This window comes from Myxine glutinosa, chromosome 9, assembly GCF_964187855.1.
Source record: "Myxine glutinosa chromosome 9, kmMyxGlut1.1, whole genome shotgun sequence".
Taxonomy (NCBI): Eukaryota; Metazoa; Chordata; class Myxini; order Myxiniformes; family Myxinidae; genus Myxine; species Myxine glutinosa.
In genome coordinates this window covers 122,763,342-122,783,197 of record NC_136269.1, presented here as the reverse complement: position 1 = coordinate 122,783,197, position 19,856 = coordinate 122,763,342, and the positions used below count along the sequence as shown (strand labels likewise).

Below are 19,856 nucleotides of genomic sequence, written 5' to 3'. Positions count from 1 at the left end.
ACACCAAACATTCCACACCTTTTATCTCGCACACCACTTTTCTCGCACACCTTTTGTGCTCACACACCTCTTTCCTCGCACACTACTTTCCATACACCTCAACACAATTCCATTTGTTTTCCACACACAATTCCTCACACACATAGCATCATCTAGCTGACTATTTCCCCTAAAACCCGTGCTTCCCCGTCATCCCTTTAAACTACGCACTCCCTTTCTTTATCATCCACCTAAACTACCTACGTCCCCACTATAGTCCAGGGGTCACTACTTAAATCTCTGTCCCTACAGTCTTCTAATTCCCTATCATTATCCTAGCCCTCCCTCGGCTAGCTTTGGTGCCCCATGGAGGTAACCATTGCTGGCACCCCCATATGCCTATCACTGCCATCCCCCTAAACTAATGCTCATGGGCCCTGTCGTGTGAGGAATGGTGACACCACCATTCCCCCACGTGGGGTACACTACTCTCACAGTCCGCTGCGCTACGAGCCTCTTCATGTGGATGTATGTCGTCACGGCTCGGCCTTGAGGGGCCGGGCGATCCATGCGGGTGGTTGGTCTCCTGTATGGGGTGTCCGTCCGGCATTTTCGATCCAAGGGGGGGGGGGGGGGAGGTTTGGATTGGCCGAGGTGCAGGGCTCCATCCCTGCGCGGGGCCTCGCGGTCCCACGCATGGTGACCCCAACCGGCCACGGTCGGAGCACCGCACCCGCCAAGGTGAGCGGCTCCGAAATCTCCTAACTCCCCTTGAACCTCGCCGATTGCCGTTGCCGCCACGGCACGGCACCAACCATACAGTGTGGGGCCCGGCACGAATCATGCACGCCGGTCCTTGAGACCGCCGCGGCACCGATCCCCGCCGGTCCCTGCTGCACACCACTCACCGGGGGCTCGCGTTTGATATCCGTCCCGCTAAACGCTACCCCGGTCGGTGTCAATGCTTGAGCCGCGTCCTCACACCTCGCGACCCACTCCGCACTCGCACACCCAGGCGTCCCTGCGCCGCCCATACACTCCGTTACTGCACACTCTCCTTCCACATTTTCTGGTGTGCATTCTCCCTCACTCCGTTCTCGTTCCTGCACACCTAGGCGCACTCACGCCTTTCACACACACCATTATCGCACTCTCCTGTGCACACCCTTCTCTTACACACTCAGTTGCACACCACCCAGGTGCACTCGCACCTTTCACGCACCCCATCATCGCACACCCTGTCGCACACTTCTCTCGCTCACACTCCTCGGCCATCGCACACTCTTTTTCCACACCCTCGCGTGTGCACTCCTCCTTCACACATTCAATCATCGCACGCCCTGGCGCACGCTCTGTCTCGTACCGCTTCGGCGCACACTCTCTCTCATACTTCGTGCCAATCGCCCTCGTACACCGCACAAGGGGCCTTTCGCGAACGCACGGGTCTCGACTCTGTCCCAAGTGCGCCAAAAACCCGTTCGCGCCAAACACATTCGCGCCATTTCTTCCACTCACCTCGGGGTCCTCCTTCCCCGGCTTCTTCGCCAGCACCTGTAAACTTTTCATTGAATTAGCAAGCCCGGCATCACGGTGCAAATACGAACTTTGTGCGCATTCCATTTCTTTTCCCGCGATTTGTTCCCCGATTCTACCGTCTCTTCGGCCCCAATTATTTCTTTTTCCTCGACAATCGTCGGCGCCCCCGCAATTTTATTTTCCAATTTGACGATCGTCGGCTTTCCTGCAAGTCGTGTCGAGATTCCCAAAGCCCACACTGTCAACTTGGCTATCGTTTGCTCAAGCTCACTCTCCCTGCGTTCCCCGCGTCTCTTCATCTCATCGCGTGCCACCGCAAACTTCTCGCTCAACATGCGTCGGTCCTCCCTGCCTCCCAACAGTCCTCCCCTGCCTCTTCCATGTCCCTTCTGTATTCCTCCCTTCTTGACTCTTCTATCTTTTTTCCCAATTTCCCGGGTGGATTTGTCCCCCAATTCTTTCATCTGGCCACCCATTGTGCTTTCCAACTCTTCCATGTTACACCTTGAGTCGATTAGTTTGGTGTCCATTTTTCCACTCATCTTTTCCCTTTCACACCTCCTTTCTCTCATTTCCCTTATTTCGTTTTCCAACCCTTTCTTCATTTTTTTCGTTTGTGCTAAGATTTGTGTCATGAGTAACTGCATGTTGGAACTAACTTGCACAAAGGGTTTGCCCTCCGCCGCCGCCATGTGCGAGGTGCCGCCATTTTCTTTACCTTCTGCCGCACCCTTTTCTGCTTCCTCCACTACCAACTGTCTCTCCTGGTCTTGGGTCATCAATTCTACCTCTTCTTCTACCCCCACTGCCATTCGACCACCTTGGCCAGCCATGGTACGAATACAATTTGGATTTTTTGAAACTAAATTTCGTTCGCTCGTAATTTCGAGTGCGTGAAGCGCACTCCAGGTCCAAATATCCCACTCCTGACACCAAATTGTTGCTGCCAATATGTACAATTTGGTGTCCAAAATTATTTTAGGGTTCCAAATCCCACTCCTGACACCAAATTGTTGCGGTTTTCCGAAGCCCATTCCCTTACAAAGGGGAGATTAAGCCCCTTTTTCTCCTTGGGTCTTCGAACCGCGAGACTGAGTCGCCACTTCCGGGCAGACGTGGAAAAGGGTCTCGGGACAATTTCGCACGTACCCGCAGCGGCAGCGGGGATCGAGTCTCGCACGAACCACGCGTAATTCAGTACACCCGAGCGGATGGTGTACCACGTGACCCGTGCTGTTACCTTTATTATTGAACCCGATCAGAGCGATCTAATTCGTACCATGCAAAGCCAATGATGGAAAACACAAGACGGTCGAATCAAAGGAATAACACGATTTAATTATTATTTACACAATGTACAATGATTCAGTAGAAGAAGAGACACAGGGCAGTCTTAATCGGTCTTACTTATTTTGCCAGACAATGGGCCCACTTACACACACAGGGAGATGGAGGAAGAATGTTCGCACGCCGAATGCGCCTGCTTTGGTCGCTCCAGGAACAGCTCACCCGGTGCGGCCCTCTGGCGGTCACAGCACGTCCCGGCGAAGGCAGGCAGGCGGGAAAATCCTCGCGGCGATTATATCGGCAAAGGCAGGCAGAAGGAAATATGCGCGTCTGTGGCTCGGCGCGGGTCGTCTTTACAGCCGCGATTAATACTGTGCAGAGCGCGGGGAGCAGGGCAAAGTTCGTATACACCGAGTTATTCAGTTCCTCCGATATGACTCGACACAACGCAATCTCACGCGCGTATCCTCACAACTCCGATTCATAGCTCTTCTCGTGGGCTGCGCAACTCATCTGCCGTCAAACTGAGCGCTCATAACTCATAACTCGTAACTCAGCGCTTTCACTCTCGTAACTCAACGGAGGACCCCGACTCATAATTCATGGCTTGCCCTGCGCACATCTCATAACTGAGGCGGGGGGGCTCCTGGCACAGGGTTATATGGCCCCGCCCTAGCCCGAATCGAATGTTCCAAACCCCGCCTTTTGCCGCAGTGGTAAGTCACTCCCCTCGAGCCGTGATTGGCGGCTCGTGCTTACCGTCGGCTCCTCCTCCGCCTTCCTTCGGCCTTGGTCGACTTGTTCAGGCCTGCCTCGTGGTATTTCGCGCCAAAACCAAAAGCATCGAGGCATCGTAAAGTGACCTAATTCTCATTATACTACTCAACGCAAAACTAAACACAGGAAAGGTCTACGCTTACATTCACTAAGAAATAACTGAGCTTAAACGAGGCTATATGTTGTAGTGTAGCTAACTAGGAGGGGAAATTAACGTTTATTATAAAAACACAAAACCGCAACAATATATATATTGTTACGGATCTCGGGGGTCGGCTCTCCCCTTATCAAGGGTGGGGGGGGGGGGGGGAGTTAATCCCCTTGTCTTTTTAGCTGGCCGTCCCGAGTCCTGGGAAGTTATAACGCTACGCTCCTTCCGGTCGGTATTAGCTAGGGTCATTGGTCAAAGTAGTCCCAAATACCTACTTACTAACCCGACCGTAAAGCAGGGATATAACTCCCACTCGAACCACGGATATGATGGAAAACGCCGAGCGGATGGCAATCTGCAATCCAAGCCGTTAACAATGACTAAACCCGATTATAGCGGTTCCTAATCGTGCCACAGGTACTCAATTGAGAAAAGACGAAAGCGAAGGGATTAAGACAAAACCAGAAAGGACAGGTGAATTTATTACAAGTATACAAGAGGAAAGAGGAAACGAAAGGGATGTACAAGAGGAAGAAGAAGAAGCAGGACACAGGGCAGTCTTAACAACAGTCTTAACTTAGGACCCCAGACAAACAGACACACTCACACGGGGATTGTAGCTGGTAGGGTTGAAGGTCCAGGTAGATGGTCCAGGCGATGGGGTCCAGGCCCCGGTCCACTCCAGTCCAGTGCGCGAAACCCTGCAGGCAGCTCTGCGTATCGTTCAACGCGAGCGGACCTTACATATAGCGGGGGGGGGGGGGGGGGGGGGGAAGCTGGTGTCCTGCTTATGTAATAAATGGATGGTCGCGCTAAACGCACCCTCTCCCAAGTTCTTTGATCAGCGCGCGCGCCCGACAAGTCCTTTAAATGCGAGCGCTGCCGTATATGTCCTTTCAATGCGAGCGCCGCCGTATGAGTCCATCGCAAATGTGCGCGCCTCCAACACAGCGAAAGTCCTGTTGTAATGCGCGCGCCTCCAACAAGTCCATAATCGGGCTTTACGTTCGCGCTTATATCATGCGAGCCAAGATCACTCCGCGCTTCATAAAGCCACGCCCGTCGGTGATATTCCCTCAGCCCTGGTTGGCTGGTGAGGGCTTACCGGCCATGCCTTTAACGGCTGGTTGACAGGCCACACCTTGTTCTTGGCGTTCCGCCCCCTTTTTCCTCGGGCCTGACCGCATGGTTAATGGCGGCTTGAACGAACGCTAAGGCGGCTGCTGCTGGCAGAAGCGCGTAATCGCGTCGCTGGGAGAGAGATGTTGGCAAAATGGCCGGATTGGATTGGGGACCTACTCTTATTTAATTGATGCAACGCAGATTCAACTATTGGAAACACGGCCTTATTTAAAACACATAATAATGAAATAACTAAGTTCCTATGGTGGCGTACGTGTTGCTTGTGGACTAACTAGGGGTGCAACCTTTAACCTTTTAATATTGGGATATTTACAAGTAATTATTTACAAGTGAGGGTTCTAAAACCGCAACACTGCACCCTGCCTTTTTCCAGGCTCTGACCCAAGCCGAAACAAAAGGAACTATCTTTTAAATTAGTGTGACACTTAGGTGTGTTTACCCTCTACTTTTAACCTCACCCTGAGTGCGACAGTTTTAACACTAGATATGTCCCACCTGCTGTGTTGCATCCTACCTAAACGACTCACGCCCACAATTAACCGAATTACGGAATTATTCTCAAACTACACATAGAGCCGGTGGGGAGCATTATTTACAAGACACTAATTTTTTACAAACTGCAACCCAGGACCTGTCTTGTGGGAAAAGAAGAACTTTTGAGAAGGGGAAATGCCATTGCCATGCACTGCACCGATACACCATACCATATGTACTCATAAAATGAATGCACCATAGTAAACAGAAAAATGCACCAACAAGCACCATAAAAGCACCATCCATGAAAAAGGCACAAAACACATTTCAAAAATAATAAATGGTGTCTTCTTCTTCTCTTCTCTGCTCGGCCGATGTTTCTGGCTGTCTTCTTGCTTGATGTTATTAATTTAATAAAACGGCACACACCGCGTCCGCTTTTTAATTATTTATATGGCCAGCAGGGCCAACTCAGGTGGTCCACTGCTGGGCATAGATGCCACTTAAAACAGTGGTCCGCCAGCCAGATACCACTGGCAACAATGGTCGGTCCCAGCAGAGGTGCCAGGCCACAGAACGTGTGGTCCATAAGTGGTGCCAGGCCACAGAACGTGTGGTCCATATGGTGCATCAGTGCAGGCAGGAGGCAGCAAGGGTGCGGGCGCACAATTCAGGGCACCTGCACATTCCCCTCGGACACAAAAGAACATGGTCCATGAGTGGGGAAGGAAGACAAAGCAGATTAGCGGGGGCAAGGGCGCAAGGGTACACATAAACACAAGGCAATGCAAAATGAGGGGCGAAGAAGAGCGAGCCGAGAAAGCTCGTCCCTAGCGTACGTCACCCCCCCTGTCACCTACTCTACCCTTGCCTCTACCCCATATTTACACAATTTACAAATTTACAAATTCGTCGCTAACATCTTGTCCCCCATATCTCCCCGAAACCAAATTTGTTCCCAATCCCTCCCAAGAAGGAAGAGATGGAATAAACACACAATGTCTCACCCACGTCAAGATGCGTCTTTCATTCCAAACATTTGCACAAAACCTGGTGTGGAGTTCTGTCACCCAGGTGAGTGGATGCGGATGGTGCGAAGAGATTTTCCTCCTAACTATCTTCTAAATGACATCAACACTTACACTACGCGGGGTCTTGCCCTGCCAATCCATTGGCCACTTTACACTATGTGGTTCTAGAAACCAATTCCCATTGACCATACTGTGGCGCTCTACCAATTTTGGGGTCTCACTCCCCTGGTTTTTCTCCCTGTGCCATCACACAATTTCGGGGCTGCGTCGTGTGGCTCACCAGCAGGTCCGCTCACCTGCACACCTCCGCCGCTGTAGTTGCCACCCGAGCTTACCTAGCTCCTCACCCTAACCTGGGGAAGGCCCTCTGGCTCACTTACCCCACTAATGCCCCCTCTGGCATCAGGCTACCCGGGTCCTCTCTGAACACTGACTCTACCTGGCTCCCAGAGCCTACCTGCGGCCTCACCTGGCCGACAGACTACCAGTGGCGGAGTGCCCATTTAACCATTCTCACTAACAGGCCACACGCCCAGCCATTTCACTTTACTCATGCACCAAAGCAAGCAATACCTTGCTACTTTCAGCACCACAGATGTCAATATCCTACCACAATTTACCTACTCCCTCTACCTAACTTTTAAACTACCCTCCCTGGGTATTCATGAAGGGGTCCATCCTTCCCCCATCCACTCCTTCGCACCATACACTCCACTCCACGTATTCCACACTACTCACTCCACACCATTCATTCACTTTTACACACACACATATCCTTCTCAAGCATTGCCTCATTTGCTAACCAGCACTACCTAGAACTTACATTCGCAATGCCTCATTTCATCACCCTCACCACAAAGATTCTCATGCACACAGCATCATCTGGCTATCTATCTCCCCTAATATTAGTGCTCTCCCTGTCATCCCTTATTATATGCACATCCCCCGTCATTATCAACCAACTACTCTACTCTACGTCCCCACTACAGGTACAATGTCACTACTTAAATCTCAGTCACCTATGGTCATCTCTAGGTCCCTATACATTTATCCTAACCTCCCGGGCTAGTTTGTACTGCCACTCCATAATCTATAGCTCCTCTGCCCAAAACATGGTGAGGGATGGTAGGTCCACCAGCCCCCTACATCGGACATTATTTCCCATCACTATCACTATCATTTGTCCATTAAACTTGAGCCTCTCGGTTTCGAAAAACCGAGCAATGCGTGCGGATGGTCAGTCTCCTGCAGGTTGGGTCCGTCCGGCATTCGGATTCAGGGGAGGAGGTTTCGTCGGGCCAAGGCTCCAGGCACCATCTCGGCGCAACGCTTTGCGCTCCCAAGCGCGATGGCCCAGCCTTCCCCGGCCGGAGCGCCGCCACCACAAGGGGGCGCCGCTCCGAACCCTTCTCCTTCCCCTCAAACCGGGCCGATCGCTTTGCCTAACAAAGCGCGGTACCCACCGTACAGGGCGGGGCCCGGCCCGGATCGTGCACGGCGCTCCTTGCAGGAGCGACGCGGCAACGATCCCCGCTGGCCCCCACAGCACATAAAGAACACCACTCCCCGTGAGCTCGCGTTGGCTATACGTCGGCCTAAATGCTGCCCCGGTTAACGTCGATGCTCCAGTCGCATTTTCACATTCACACGCGACTCTTCCCATACTCACAAATCCCATACACTCCGTGCATTCTATTACTGCACTCTCTCGTGCACACCACCCAGGCGCACTCACACACTCCGTAACACTCACGGGTGTGCACCTCTGCATCCACACACTTAGCGCACACCTACCCACGGGTGTGCAATCTCCTGTCGCACACACAATCATGCGCTCTGGTGTGCATCCCCGCACACACTGTGTCGCATTCATCACACACACACTCCGATGTGCACTCGCTCTCGGTATCACACTCTCGCTCCGGCGCACGCTTTTTCCTCACACTCGCGCCATTTCCTCTCACACAGCGCACCACGGACCTCCTACGAGCGCCCGGGTGACGTCTGGATCCCAAGCGCGTGAAAAATCCTCTCGCGCCAAATCTTTTCGCGCCATATACAGCCCGGCTTACCTTTGGGATTCTTTTCTCCACACGCACCTGCAAATCTTTATAAGGATTAGCAAGTACGGCATCATGATGTGAACACGGACCGTGTACACATTCCATCTTTTCCATCTCCGATAATGCCTCTATGCCTGCCGTCTCTCCAATTTCAATTTGGACTATAATTTATTTGATTTCTTTTTCCTTGTTAAGCTCGAACGACCGCTGGTGCTAATAAAATAAAATTTTCTACTTCTGCGGTCGCCGGCTTCCCCATACCCCGGGTCGCGATTTCTATACCCGTCCACCCGGCTGTGCTCCGCTCAGGCTCGCTTTCCCCGCGCTTCTCAAGCCGCGTTACCTCGTCGCGTACCCCCGCAACCCTTCCGCCTGATCTGCGGTCTATGTCTCTCCCCATCTGCTCTATCTGGCCACCCACTCTGTTTCCAAACCCCGTTAACCCGTCCTCCATTCCTTCCATTTGGTTCTCCTGGGTGGCCATTCTGTTTTCCAACCCCGTTATCCCTTCGTTCATTTGGCTACTCACGTCCTCCAATTGGGCCCCTAATTTGTTCTCTAATCCCCCCAATTTGACGTCTAACCCTCCAATTTGACTTCCCAATTGCTCACTATTGGCCCTCATTTCTCCCATCTCCTTACTCAATCCCCCAATTTGGCTTCCCAATTGCTCAATTTGGTTTCCCAACCCCATTTGCATGCCTGCCTGCAGCTGCGCAATGAGGTCCTGGATATTCATTCCTCCCACTTGCGCAGCGGGCACGGCCCTCGTCGCCATGTGCGAGGCGCCGCCATTTTGTGCGCCTGCAACCCCCACTACCGCACCTTCTTCAATTCCCTCTTCCATTACTCCCACTTCTTCCCTGGGGTCCTGGGTTGACTAACTCTTCTTCTATCTCCTCATTTTCCCCCACCGGCGTCCGATCGCCTTGATTATACATGGCACGATTTAATTTAGATCTTAATAAAAATTTCGGCTGCTCGAAATTTTGACCAAATTTGCTCAGATGATAAAAAAATTTGGTTCGGGCTTCAAATCCCACCCCCAGACACCAATTGTTACGGATCTCGGGGGTCGGCGCTCCCCTTATCAAGGGGGGGGTTAATCCCCTTGTCTTTTTAGCTGGCCGTCCCGAGTCCTGGGAAGTTATAACGCTCCTTCCGGTCGGTATTAGCTAGGGTCATTGGTCAAAGTAGTCCCAAATACCTACTTACTAACCCGACCGTAAAGCAGGGAAATAACTTCGGCTCGAACCACGGATACGATGGAAAACGCCGAGCGGATGGCAATCTGCGATCCGAGCCGTTAACAATGACTAAACCCGATTATAGCAGTTCCTAATCGTGCCACAGATACTCAATTGAGAAAATTAAGACGAAAGCGAAGGGATTAAGACGAAACCAGAAAGAACAGGTGAATTTATGACAAATATACAGGAGGAAAGAGGTCCTGGATATTCATCCAGAAAGAGGGCCTTTCACTTAATCACCGCAGGCAGGTTGGTGGTCTTTCCGTCTTCTACCGACTCCTCTCCGGCCTTGCTCCCCCAGCTCTCTCTGGGCTCTGTCCCCCAAATATTCCTGCAGGTCGCACAAGATCTGCCTGCAACCCTCTTATGGTTAAACTGCCAAAATCAAGACTCTCTGCTCACCTTCACTCCTTCATTCCTCTTTTCTCCCGCCCCTGGAACAAACTCCCTCACTCTCTTCAATCCCACTCCTCCCTCCAGGTCTTTAAAACGGCTGTTCACCACCATCTCTTATCTTCCCCAATCCAAAACCTTGATCTTTTCTACCCCTGCTAATTTCACCCCAAATCCACTTTCTTGAGGTGACTTTTGACTTCTTTCCTGGAAGTCCTTGGTGTCCTTGCGTTTTATACCTATCCTGCCTCCCCCCAGGCCCTCTCCCTCCAAAAACATCTCCTGATGTCCCTGCTCTCAAATGTTGTGTTTGTGTGCTTCCTCCCCTTCTCTCCCCATCTTGTCGACCGCTCCCCTTTTTTATATACTTTGTTTGCTTGTTTGTTTGATTTGTTTGTTTGATAAATGTTAGCTCTTTCACGAGCCTCGACTCTGTATACAAAAAAAGAAAAAAAAGAAAAAGGAAACGAAAGGGATGTACAAGAGGAAGAAGAAGAAGCAGGACACAGGGCAGTCTTAAAAACAGTCTAAACTTAGGACCCCAGACAAACAGACACACTCACACAGGGATTGTAGCTGATAGGGTGGAAGGTCCAGGTCGATGGTCCAGGCGATGGGGTCCAGGCTCCGGTCCACTCCAGTCCAGTGCGCGAAACCTGGCAGGCACCTCTGCGTATCGTCCAACGCGAGCGGACCTTACATATAGCGGGGGTGGGGGGAAGCTTGTGTCCCTCTTACGTAATAAATGGATGGTCGCGCTAAACGCACCCTCTCCCAAGTTCTTTGATCAGCGCACGCTCCCGACAAGTCCTTTCAATGCGAGCGCTGCCGTATACGTCCTTTCAATGCGAGCACTGCCGTATGAGCCCTTCACAAATGTGCGCGCCTCCAACACCGCGTAAGTCCTGTTGTAATGCGTGCGCCTCCAACAAGTCTGTAATAGGGCTTTGCGTTCGCGCTTATATCATGCGAGCCAAGATCACTCCGCGCTTCATAAAGCCATGCCCGTCAGTGATATTCCCTCAGCCCTGGTTGGCTGGTGAGGGCTTACCGGCCACGCGTTTGATGGCTGGTTGACAGGCCACACCTTGTTCTTGGCGTTCCGCCCCCTTTTTCCTCGGGCCTGACCGCATGGTTAATGGCGGCTTGAACGAACGTAAAGGCAGCTGCTGCTGGCAGAGGCGCGTAATGGCGTCGCTGGGAGAGAGAGGTTGGCAAAATGGCCGGAATTGGATTGGGGACCTACTCTTATTTAATTGATGCAACGCAGATTCAACTATTGGAAACACGGCCTTATTTAAAACACAATAATGAAATAACTAAGTTCCTATGGTGGCCTACGTGTTGCTTGTGGACTAACTAGGGGTGCAACCTTTAACCTTTTAATAATGGGATATTTACAAGTAATTGTTTACAAGTGAGGGTTCTAAAACCGCAACACTATATATATATATACATAAATATACCCCACATAGGTTAATAATATTGCCCTGTCGCTTCCGTGTGGTGGGTGTACTAGTGTTGCAAAACATATATTTACTATTCAGTGGCAGTTCCATAACCAACTGTAACGACACTCAGTAGAGAGCATACCTCCGCTAGGTGAACAGTTCACATTTAGTATCCCAGGGTAGAGCAGAAAATCATAATACAGAATCACATTTAATGAAAATAATCCGTCCACAACTTTTTGAGATATATTGTTCACAAACAAACAAATCAAGAGACAGACAGACAGGTGTGAAAACATAGCCTCCATCCACCTTTGGTGGCAGAGGTAAGCATTTAAGGAATGATGTTACGTTCTCCTCCCCGACCCCCTGGTCACGGTGTACCTCCGAGCCCCAAGAGGAGTCACGGCAGAAAAATGTGTTATTCTGTATGTCAAAGATCAATGGTGAAGCCACACCAGTTTTTACTCACAAACAAATATTGTATTAAGATCACACAAGAATAACCATACAACAATAATATGAATCAAAAGTACAATCAATATCCTATGATGGTACCATCAGTTTTATAATATATAACTCACTGTGCTCCAAGTGAGTGAAACAAGAACATCCCCAATGTCTCTTATTCCCGGCTTCAAGCCACAGTTGATTCGCTCCAGCGATTGTCAGCGATGTCGAATGGAAACCAGAATCCCGTTCAGATAACGGGCACAGTCACGCCGCCAAAACTGCACAAAGGCGCACGCGGCCAAAGCGGCGAAAAGGGTCACGCGGCCAAAAGCTACGAAGAGGCACACTCAAGGCGACTGGGAAATCACACCCTCTGGTGTGGATGTTTTACAACTCCAAATCGGCGAACCTCAGGTTTGCCTTCAAAATCCGCGTTGCACACACACATCCCAGATAGACGTCTGAATGGTGAAAATTGTCGAAAAGAAACGAAACCGCGAGCGAAGCACAAGTCCTGCGCGAGTCAAAATGGCCGACGACCCACTCTTGAGATGGGACGGCCCGGCGATAATTCCCTTCGGAATCCACCGCCAAAAACCTGATACGCAGGTTGATCGGTCACTGTGATGACCACTCGGTCGCAGGAATTCCTTTCCCAAGAACCCCGAAAGTTCGCTAGTGACTCTTGATCGCCAACGTTCGCTTCAGAACGCGGAGCGACTCAGCTTTCTTCTCCGACTCCCTCGCTCCGCCCCCTTTTTCTCCTCTTCCTCTTCCTCGCCGTCCGGTTCCGGTTTCATTTAAAACCTTAACTTTTAACTTTTTTAAATAGAAATATCTATTCCCTTTAAATGACAACAATAATAATACATGGAATCAGAAATGTTTCAAGTGGATGAAAACCACAACAACGGAAGTGACGAATCCGTAACAATGATGACGGAAAGTGCATATTTACAGCACACGTTGTATCAAACTCAAACCTCCACTGTGCTCACAAATACTGTGGTAAAAATTTCCAGACTCACGGTAACGATGTTTTGGAACACAGGAGTTGTGGCCTTATTCACAATCTGGTTGAACGGATAAAGTTGGACTGTCTTCCAATTCCCCCAAAATATGGCATTTTTTCTGACTGTGAAAATACGGAAACTTCCTTATTGGCCGATGCAACAATACTGATTTCTGTATGCATATGGAAGAGTTTCACCCCTGCACATTGTTTTATGGGAATTGAGATAAAACAAATAGTTCAGAAGAAAAGCAAATGTTCCCATTAACAATGCGTGTTGTATCGTTTGCAGAAGTGATGTCATCACCACCAGTTTCATGGTTATTTTGCAACGACTGTGTTCGCACACGCAGTGCGATTCACACCATAATCATCGCCAGCATAATCTCCATAGCAGCAGCTGTTACCATCAACAACACAATTGAGGTATTGTTATTTTTACATCCACTTCGTAACAATCCCAAAATTAAGTCACTTGATTCCAAAACTTTTGTTCATAACCAGCGTGGAAAAAGAGTTCACTTGAAAAAGGAAAGCCACATTGTAAGCCTGTCGTTGCTGTTGTTTGTTTTGCAGATAATAATTGTGTTCAAGAAACTTTTGCAAATTGTGAAAGCCATTTACAAGTCCCATCATTCAAGGAATGGAAAATCTCAAGAACCTTTAAAAATACTCCAACGAAAGTTTGATCCCGAGTTTCTGAGACTAGTTCCACGGGGTTATGAGGTTAGAGCAAGAAATAATCGGGATCGTTACAGCATATCATTTGGGATGAAAATGGAAACAATGGAAGAAGCATCTCCATGTGTTGATGAAATAGACGTGTTACATTCCATACCATTGGGGATGAAAATGGAAACGATGGAAGAAGCATCTCCATGTGTTGTTGAAATAGACGTGTTACATTGCATACCATTGGGGATGAAAATGGAAACAATGGAAGAAGCATCTCCATGTGTTGATGAAATAGACGTGTATCATTCCATACCATTGGGGATGAAAATGGAAACAATGGAAGAAGCATCTCCATGTGTTGATGGAATAGACGTGTTACATTGCATACCATTGGGGATGAAAATGGAAACGATGGAAGAAGCATCTCCATGTGTTGATGGAATAGACGTGTATCATTCCATACCATTGGGGATGAAAATGGAAACAATGGAAGAAGCATCTCCATGTGTTGATGGAATAGACGTGTTACATTGCATACCATTGGGGATGAAAATGGAAACAATGGAAGAAGCATCTCCATGTGTTGATGGAATAGACGTGTATCATTCCATACCATTGGGGATGAAAATGGAAACAATGGAAGAAGCATCTCCATGTGTTGATGGAATAGACGTGTATCATTGCATACCATTGGGGATGAAAATAGAAACAATGGAAGAAGCATCTCCATGTGTTGATGGAATAGACGTGTATCATTGCATACCATTGGGGATGAAAATGGAAACGATGGAAGAAGCATCTCCATGTGTTGATGAAATAGACGATAGACGTGTATCATTCCATACCATTGGGGATGAAAATAGAAACAATGGAAGAAGCATCTCCATGTGTTGATGGAATAGACGTGTTACATTGCATACCATTGGGGATGAAAATGGAAACAATGGAAGAAGCATCTCCATGTGTTCATGAAATAGACGATAGACGTGTATCATTCCATACCATTGGGGATGAAAATAGAAACAATGGAACAAGCATCTCCATGTGTTGATGAAATGGACGTGTATCCTTCCATACCATTGGGGATGAAAATGGAAACGATGGAAGAAGCATCACCATGTGTTGATGAAATGGACGTGTATCCTTCCATACCATTGGGGATGAAAATGGAAACGATGGAAGAAGCATCTCCGTGTGTTGATGGAATAGACGTGTATCATTGCATACCATTGGTGATGAAAATGGAAACAATGGAAGAAGCATCTCCATGTGTTGATGGAATAGACGTGTATCATTGCATACCATTGGGGATGAAAATGGAAACAATGGAAGAAGCATCTCCATGTGTTGATGGAATAGACGTGTATCATTGCATACCATTGGTGATGAAAATGGAAACAATGGAAGAAGCATCTCCATGTGTTGATGGAATAGACGTGTATCATTGCATACCATTGGGGATGAAAATGGAAACAATGGAAGAAGCATCTCCATGTGTTGATGGAATAGACGTGTATCATTGCATACCATTGGGGATGAAAATGGAAACAATGGAAGAAGCATCTCCATGTGTTGATGGAATAGACGTGTATCATTCCATAGCATTGGGGATGAAAATGGAAACAATGGAAGAAGCATCTCCATGTGTTGATGGAATAGACGTGTATCATTGCATACCATTGGTGATGAAAATGGAAACAATGGAAGAAGCATCTCCATGTGTTGATGGAATAGACGTGTATCATTGCATACCATTGGGGATGAAAATGGAAACAATGGAAGAAGCATCTCCATGTGTTGATGGAATAGACGCGTATCATTGCATACCATTGGGGATGAAAATGGAAACAATGGAAGAAGCATCTCCATGTGTTGATGGAATAGACGTGTATCATTGCATACCATTGGGGATGAAAATGGAAACAATGGAAGAAGCATCTCCATGTGTTGATGGAATAGACGTGTATCATTCCATACCATTGGGGATGAAAATGGAAACGATGGAAGAAGCATCTCCATGTGTTGATGGAATGGACGTGTATCCTTGCATACCCAGACCTACGATGCAACCTCAGACCTCAGACTCCCATCGAGGCACAGCCCATGTACCAACAAAGGAAGTGCAAGTGTGTCATAAATCACTTTTACAGATGAGAAAATTCCACCAAGGGATAGAGTTAGATCATCAGATAAGTGTGCAGCACCGTGGTCAAGTTGAACTAATCACTTGGAATCAGGCGACATCATATGCATTCACTTTTGATGCATTTCCATGGTGGTTAAAGAAGAGCGGTTGCTTTTCTGGTCACGGAGTTAACAACATGTTTACTGGAACTGATGATATTGGACATCTCACATTATGTACAACCCCACATAGTTGTCAAAACGAGAGTGGGGCGGACAGTAAATTGATGGAGGACAGCAAGGAGAATGCAATCATCGGTATCCAAGAAAAGTACCATGCACAACGCGTACGAACACACCCCATCACGCAGCACCAAAGTGCAGTGACTATCCAGGTGAGAGCACCACATCATGTAAGCGTTTAAAACACCCACATTATCAATGAACTCGGAGCATCCTAAGTACAAAAGCAAAACAATGATTAAATGCCCCTTTGTGCTTGAGCTATGTATTTGTACACAAAACAGGCATTATCGAGCTTGAGGTTAAAATTGTGTTGTGGTTTTGTTGAAATAAATAAATCAAAGCAGGAAAGAGTTAACCCCCCCCCCCCCCCCCCTCTCTCTCTCACCTTTGAGAAGTGTGTGCAGGCATTCACAGATCACATGATCATGGCGGTATACAAGTCTCTTGAACTTTAATCCAAGCTCATTCATTTATTTTTCTAAAGATTTTGCCTTTTTAGGAGGAATCGATATTGGTGATGATTACAGATAGTGAGCATGTTCTTACTGAATGCAAATATATATATATATATATACACACAGACTTGGCATTTAATATGGAATATTTTTTTTGTGTGGGTGAACTTACTTTTCAAGATGTCTTTGAACCAAAAGTTTATTGGAATTATGTTGAAATTATTCTAGATTTTGTTAATGTGACCTTTAAAAGAAACAAAAACCACATTTGACATTTCGAAACAAATAAATTGATCCTTGAAAGTGAGCTGATTGGAGCAGAAGAGCAGCAGACATTTGCAGGGAAGTTAGTCATAACCAAGTCTAGAAGAGAAGATGCTCCGTTGACTGAGATCCGGGTCGGGAAATTGACAGATTGTGTCAGTCCCAGTGAGTCGCAGGTCTTCAGGGGTCTTGGTGGTCTTTAGGGTCCTGGGGGACTTCAAGGGTCGTCAAAGTTGTGAAGGGTCCCAGACTCTCAGCAGTCTAAACGTAAATTAAGAGGGTGTTAATTATATTTGAAGAATAAGAAGACGTTTTGGTCGCATATAAACATACATTCAAACCGACATAACCATATACGTTTACTCTATTATAATAAGACTAGTGGGGTCACCCGTGGGAATCCCACGGGCACGGACATGTGTGACATTTGGACATCTTAATTTAGTTGCTGCAAATTCCGTTTTCCAAAATGGTTACTGGCAATGTATTGGATCCACAAATGATGTAATCTACACAATATATTTACTTCTGATAACTTGTGAAAGCATGTGCGCGCACACACACACACACACACACACACACACACACACACACACACACACACACACACACACACACACACACACACACACACACACCTCGTTTTTTCATTTCTGTTCCTCACAATTCTATCTCTCTCTTTTTTACACACACACACACACACACACACACACACACACACACACACACACACACACACACACACACACACACACACACACACGTACAAACACACATATACACAAACACACACACACACATATACACACATACACAGACACACACACACAAACACACATACACACATACACATATACACACTAACACACATACACACAAACACACGTACACACATGCACATAAAAGTAGTATGAAAATGTTGATTCTGACTCACTGTGCCCCCAACTATGGTTCAACATGGTCCACCATGGTTCAACATGGTTCCTTTTTAACTTTTTTTTTTTAATCTAATTTTTTATTTTTTCAATTTTCAAAAAAAAAAAATTTTACTCTCAATTTTTCATCTTTTAATTTTCCAAATTTTTGTTATTTTATTTTCAATTTTCCCAATTATCAACTAGAAACTGAAGTGCTTTGTCCCATCCCACCAGATGGCGCTGTTGAGTTCTCCAATTAAAACATGTTTTTTATATTAATGTTGTTTTAAAGTGTTTTGAATATTAATCCATTTTTATGTAACCCAAGTTGAAACGTTCGTTTGAAGTGATGAACTAATATCTCCCAAGGAATTTTAATTTACAGTACAGGAAGTACAGGAAGTACAGGAAGTACAGGAAGTACAGGAAGTACAGGAAGTACAGGAAGTACAGGAAGTGGGTTTTGGCTCACTTCCTTTATTGCAGCATATTCTCCCATTTCCTTGCCTGTCATGGACACAACGATCAATTGTGGAGAGTTTGAATGGGATAATTTCGGATTAGAGTCGACACATAATGGCTGCCAATATGAGATCTATTTACAAATAGATCAAATCGATTCAGCAATTACTCAAGTTGAGGTGAGGTTTTTCTTAATTTTTAATTATTATTTTTTGTCTCAGAGGAGACTCTATCCAAGATAAAGATTGAAAATATTGTCTTTACAACTTGGAGTGAAATCATTGGTGTGTGTGTGTGTGTGTGTGTGTGTGTGTGTGTGTGTGTGTGTGTGTGTGTGTGTGTGTGTGTGTGTGTGTGTGTGTGTGTGTGTGTGTGTGTGTGTGTGTGTGTTTGTGTTTTTCTGTGTTTAAATTAAAAAAATTAATTAACACATTGTTGTTCTTTCTCATCGGAAAGTGTATCTGAGATGTTCGAGCCGCGCGTTCAACGCGCGAACATTCTTCCTCCATCTCCCTGTGTGTGTAAGTGGGCCCATTGTCTGGGTAATAAGTAAGACTGTTTAAGTTCTGCCCTGTGTCCCTTCTACCAAATCATTGCAACTAGTGTAAATAAATCTGTTCTTCCTTCTGATTCGACCGTCTTGTGTTTTCCATCATTGACCTCGCATGGTACGAATTAGATCGCTCTGATCGGGTTCTATAGCAAGGTAACAGCACGAGTCACGTGGTACGCCATCCGCTCGGGCGTACGCAATTACGCGTGGTTCGTGCGAGACTCGATCCCCGCTTCCGCTGCGGCGTGGGTACTCAAGGTACGTGTGAAATTGTCCCGAAACCCTTTTCCACGTCTGCCCGGAAGTGGTGACTCAGTCTCGCGGTTTTGAAGACCCAAGGAGAAAAAGGGGCTTAATCTCCCCTTTGTAAGGGAACGGGCTTCGGAAAACCGCAACAATATATATATATATATATATATATATATATATATATATATATATATATATATATATATATATATATATATATATATATATACAGTGGAACCTTGACTTACGAGTTTAATTCGTTCTGTGACCGAGCTCGTAACTCAATTTGCTCGTTTCTCAAATCAAATTTCCCCATTGAAATGCATTGAAATGCTATTAATCCGTTCCAGCCCGCCAAAAACCACACCAATTTTTTTTTAAATATGCAGTATATATAAAAATATCTCGCGCTTTATATTTCACCTGTATGCAGCATACAAGTTGGCAGGATGGCCTGGACTGGAGGTACGCACACTTGACTCTAAACTGTCCAGCCTGGGTTTGAATCCCGACCCAGCTATAACCTGTCATGTCGGTGTTTCACAGGCAGGGTGATTCATCAATGTGTGTACCGCTAAACTGGGCGCCCCGTTTGCGTCCCATTAGTTGTTGGATGTTAAGGATCTCACCGTGTCTTCCACAAAGAGAAGGCGAGCTATCGCCGGCACTCTGAACAAGTTGTGGCCTGGCATGCTCTTCTCCTCTGCCGTTATATACGTCCTCCTCGGCATCTTTTTCCAGAAGAGCCCTGTCTCGTCACAGTTGAAGATTTGCTGGGGGATGTATCGTTCGGCTTCTATCAGTTCGGCAAAAGTTATAATAAAATCTTCAGCTGCCTTCACATCTGCCTCACCAAGTCGACAACACGCACACCTCGCTCATGGTTTTCGATGATTGCGTGTTTTATATCC

The 19,856-nt window shown here is 47.2% G+C and overlaps 1 protein-coding gene across 5 annotated transcripts in view; it reads left to right on the top strand.

The window, feature by feature from the left end:
• LOC137434986 (uncharacterized) overlaps positions 1-19,856 on the top strand; it is a 98,914-nt gene that overhangs the window by 29,553 nt on the left and 49,505 nt on the right. For 2 of the 5 annotated variants that reach the window (XM_078784862.1, XM_078784861.1), the window contains 2 exons: positions 13,293-13,426; positions 13,577-15,497. In XM_078784862.1, coding sequence (XP_078640988.1) covers positions 13,298-13,426; positions 13,577-14,569 — 1,122 coding nt within the window. In that variant the 5' untranslated portion in view covers positions 13,293-13,297 and the 3' untranslated portion in view covers positions 14,570-15,497. Of the gene's footprint in view, positions 1-6,123; positions 6,422-13,292; positions 13,427-13,576; positions 16,195-16,440; positions 18,774-19,856 lie in introns of those variants that run through there. The other 3 variants (XR_013624601.1, XM_078784860.1, XM_078784859.1) reach the window with 3 other exon arrangements.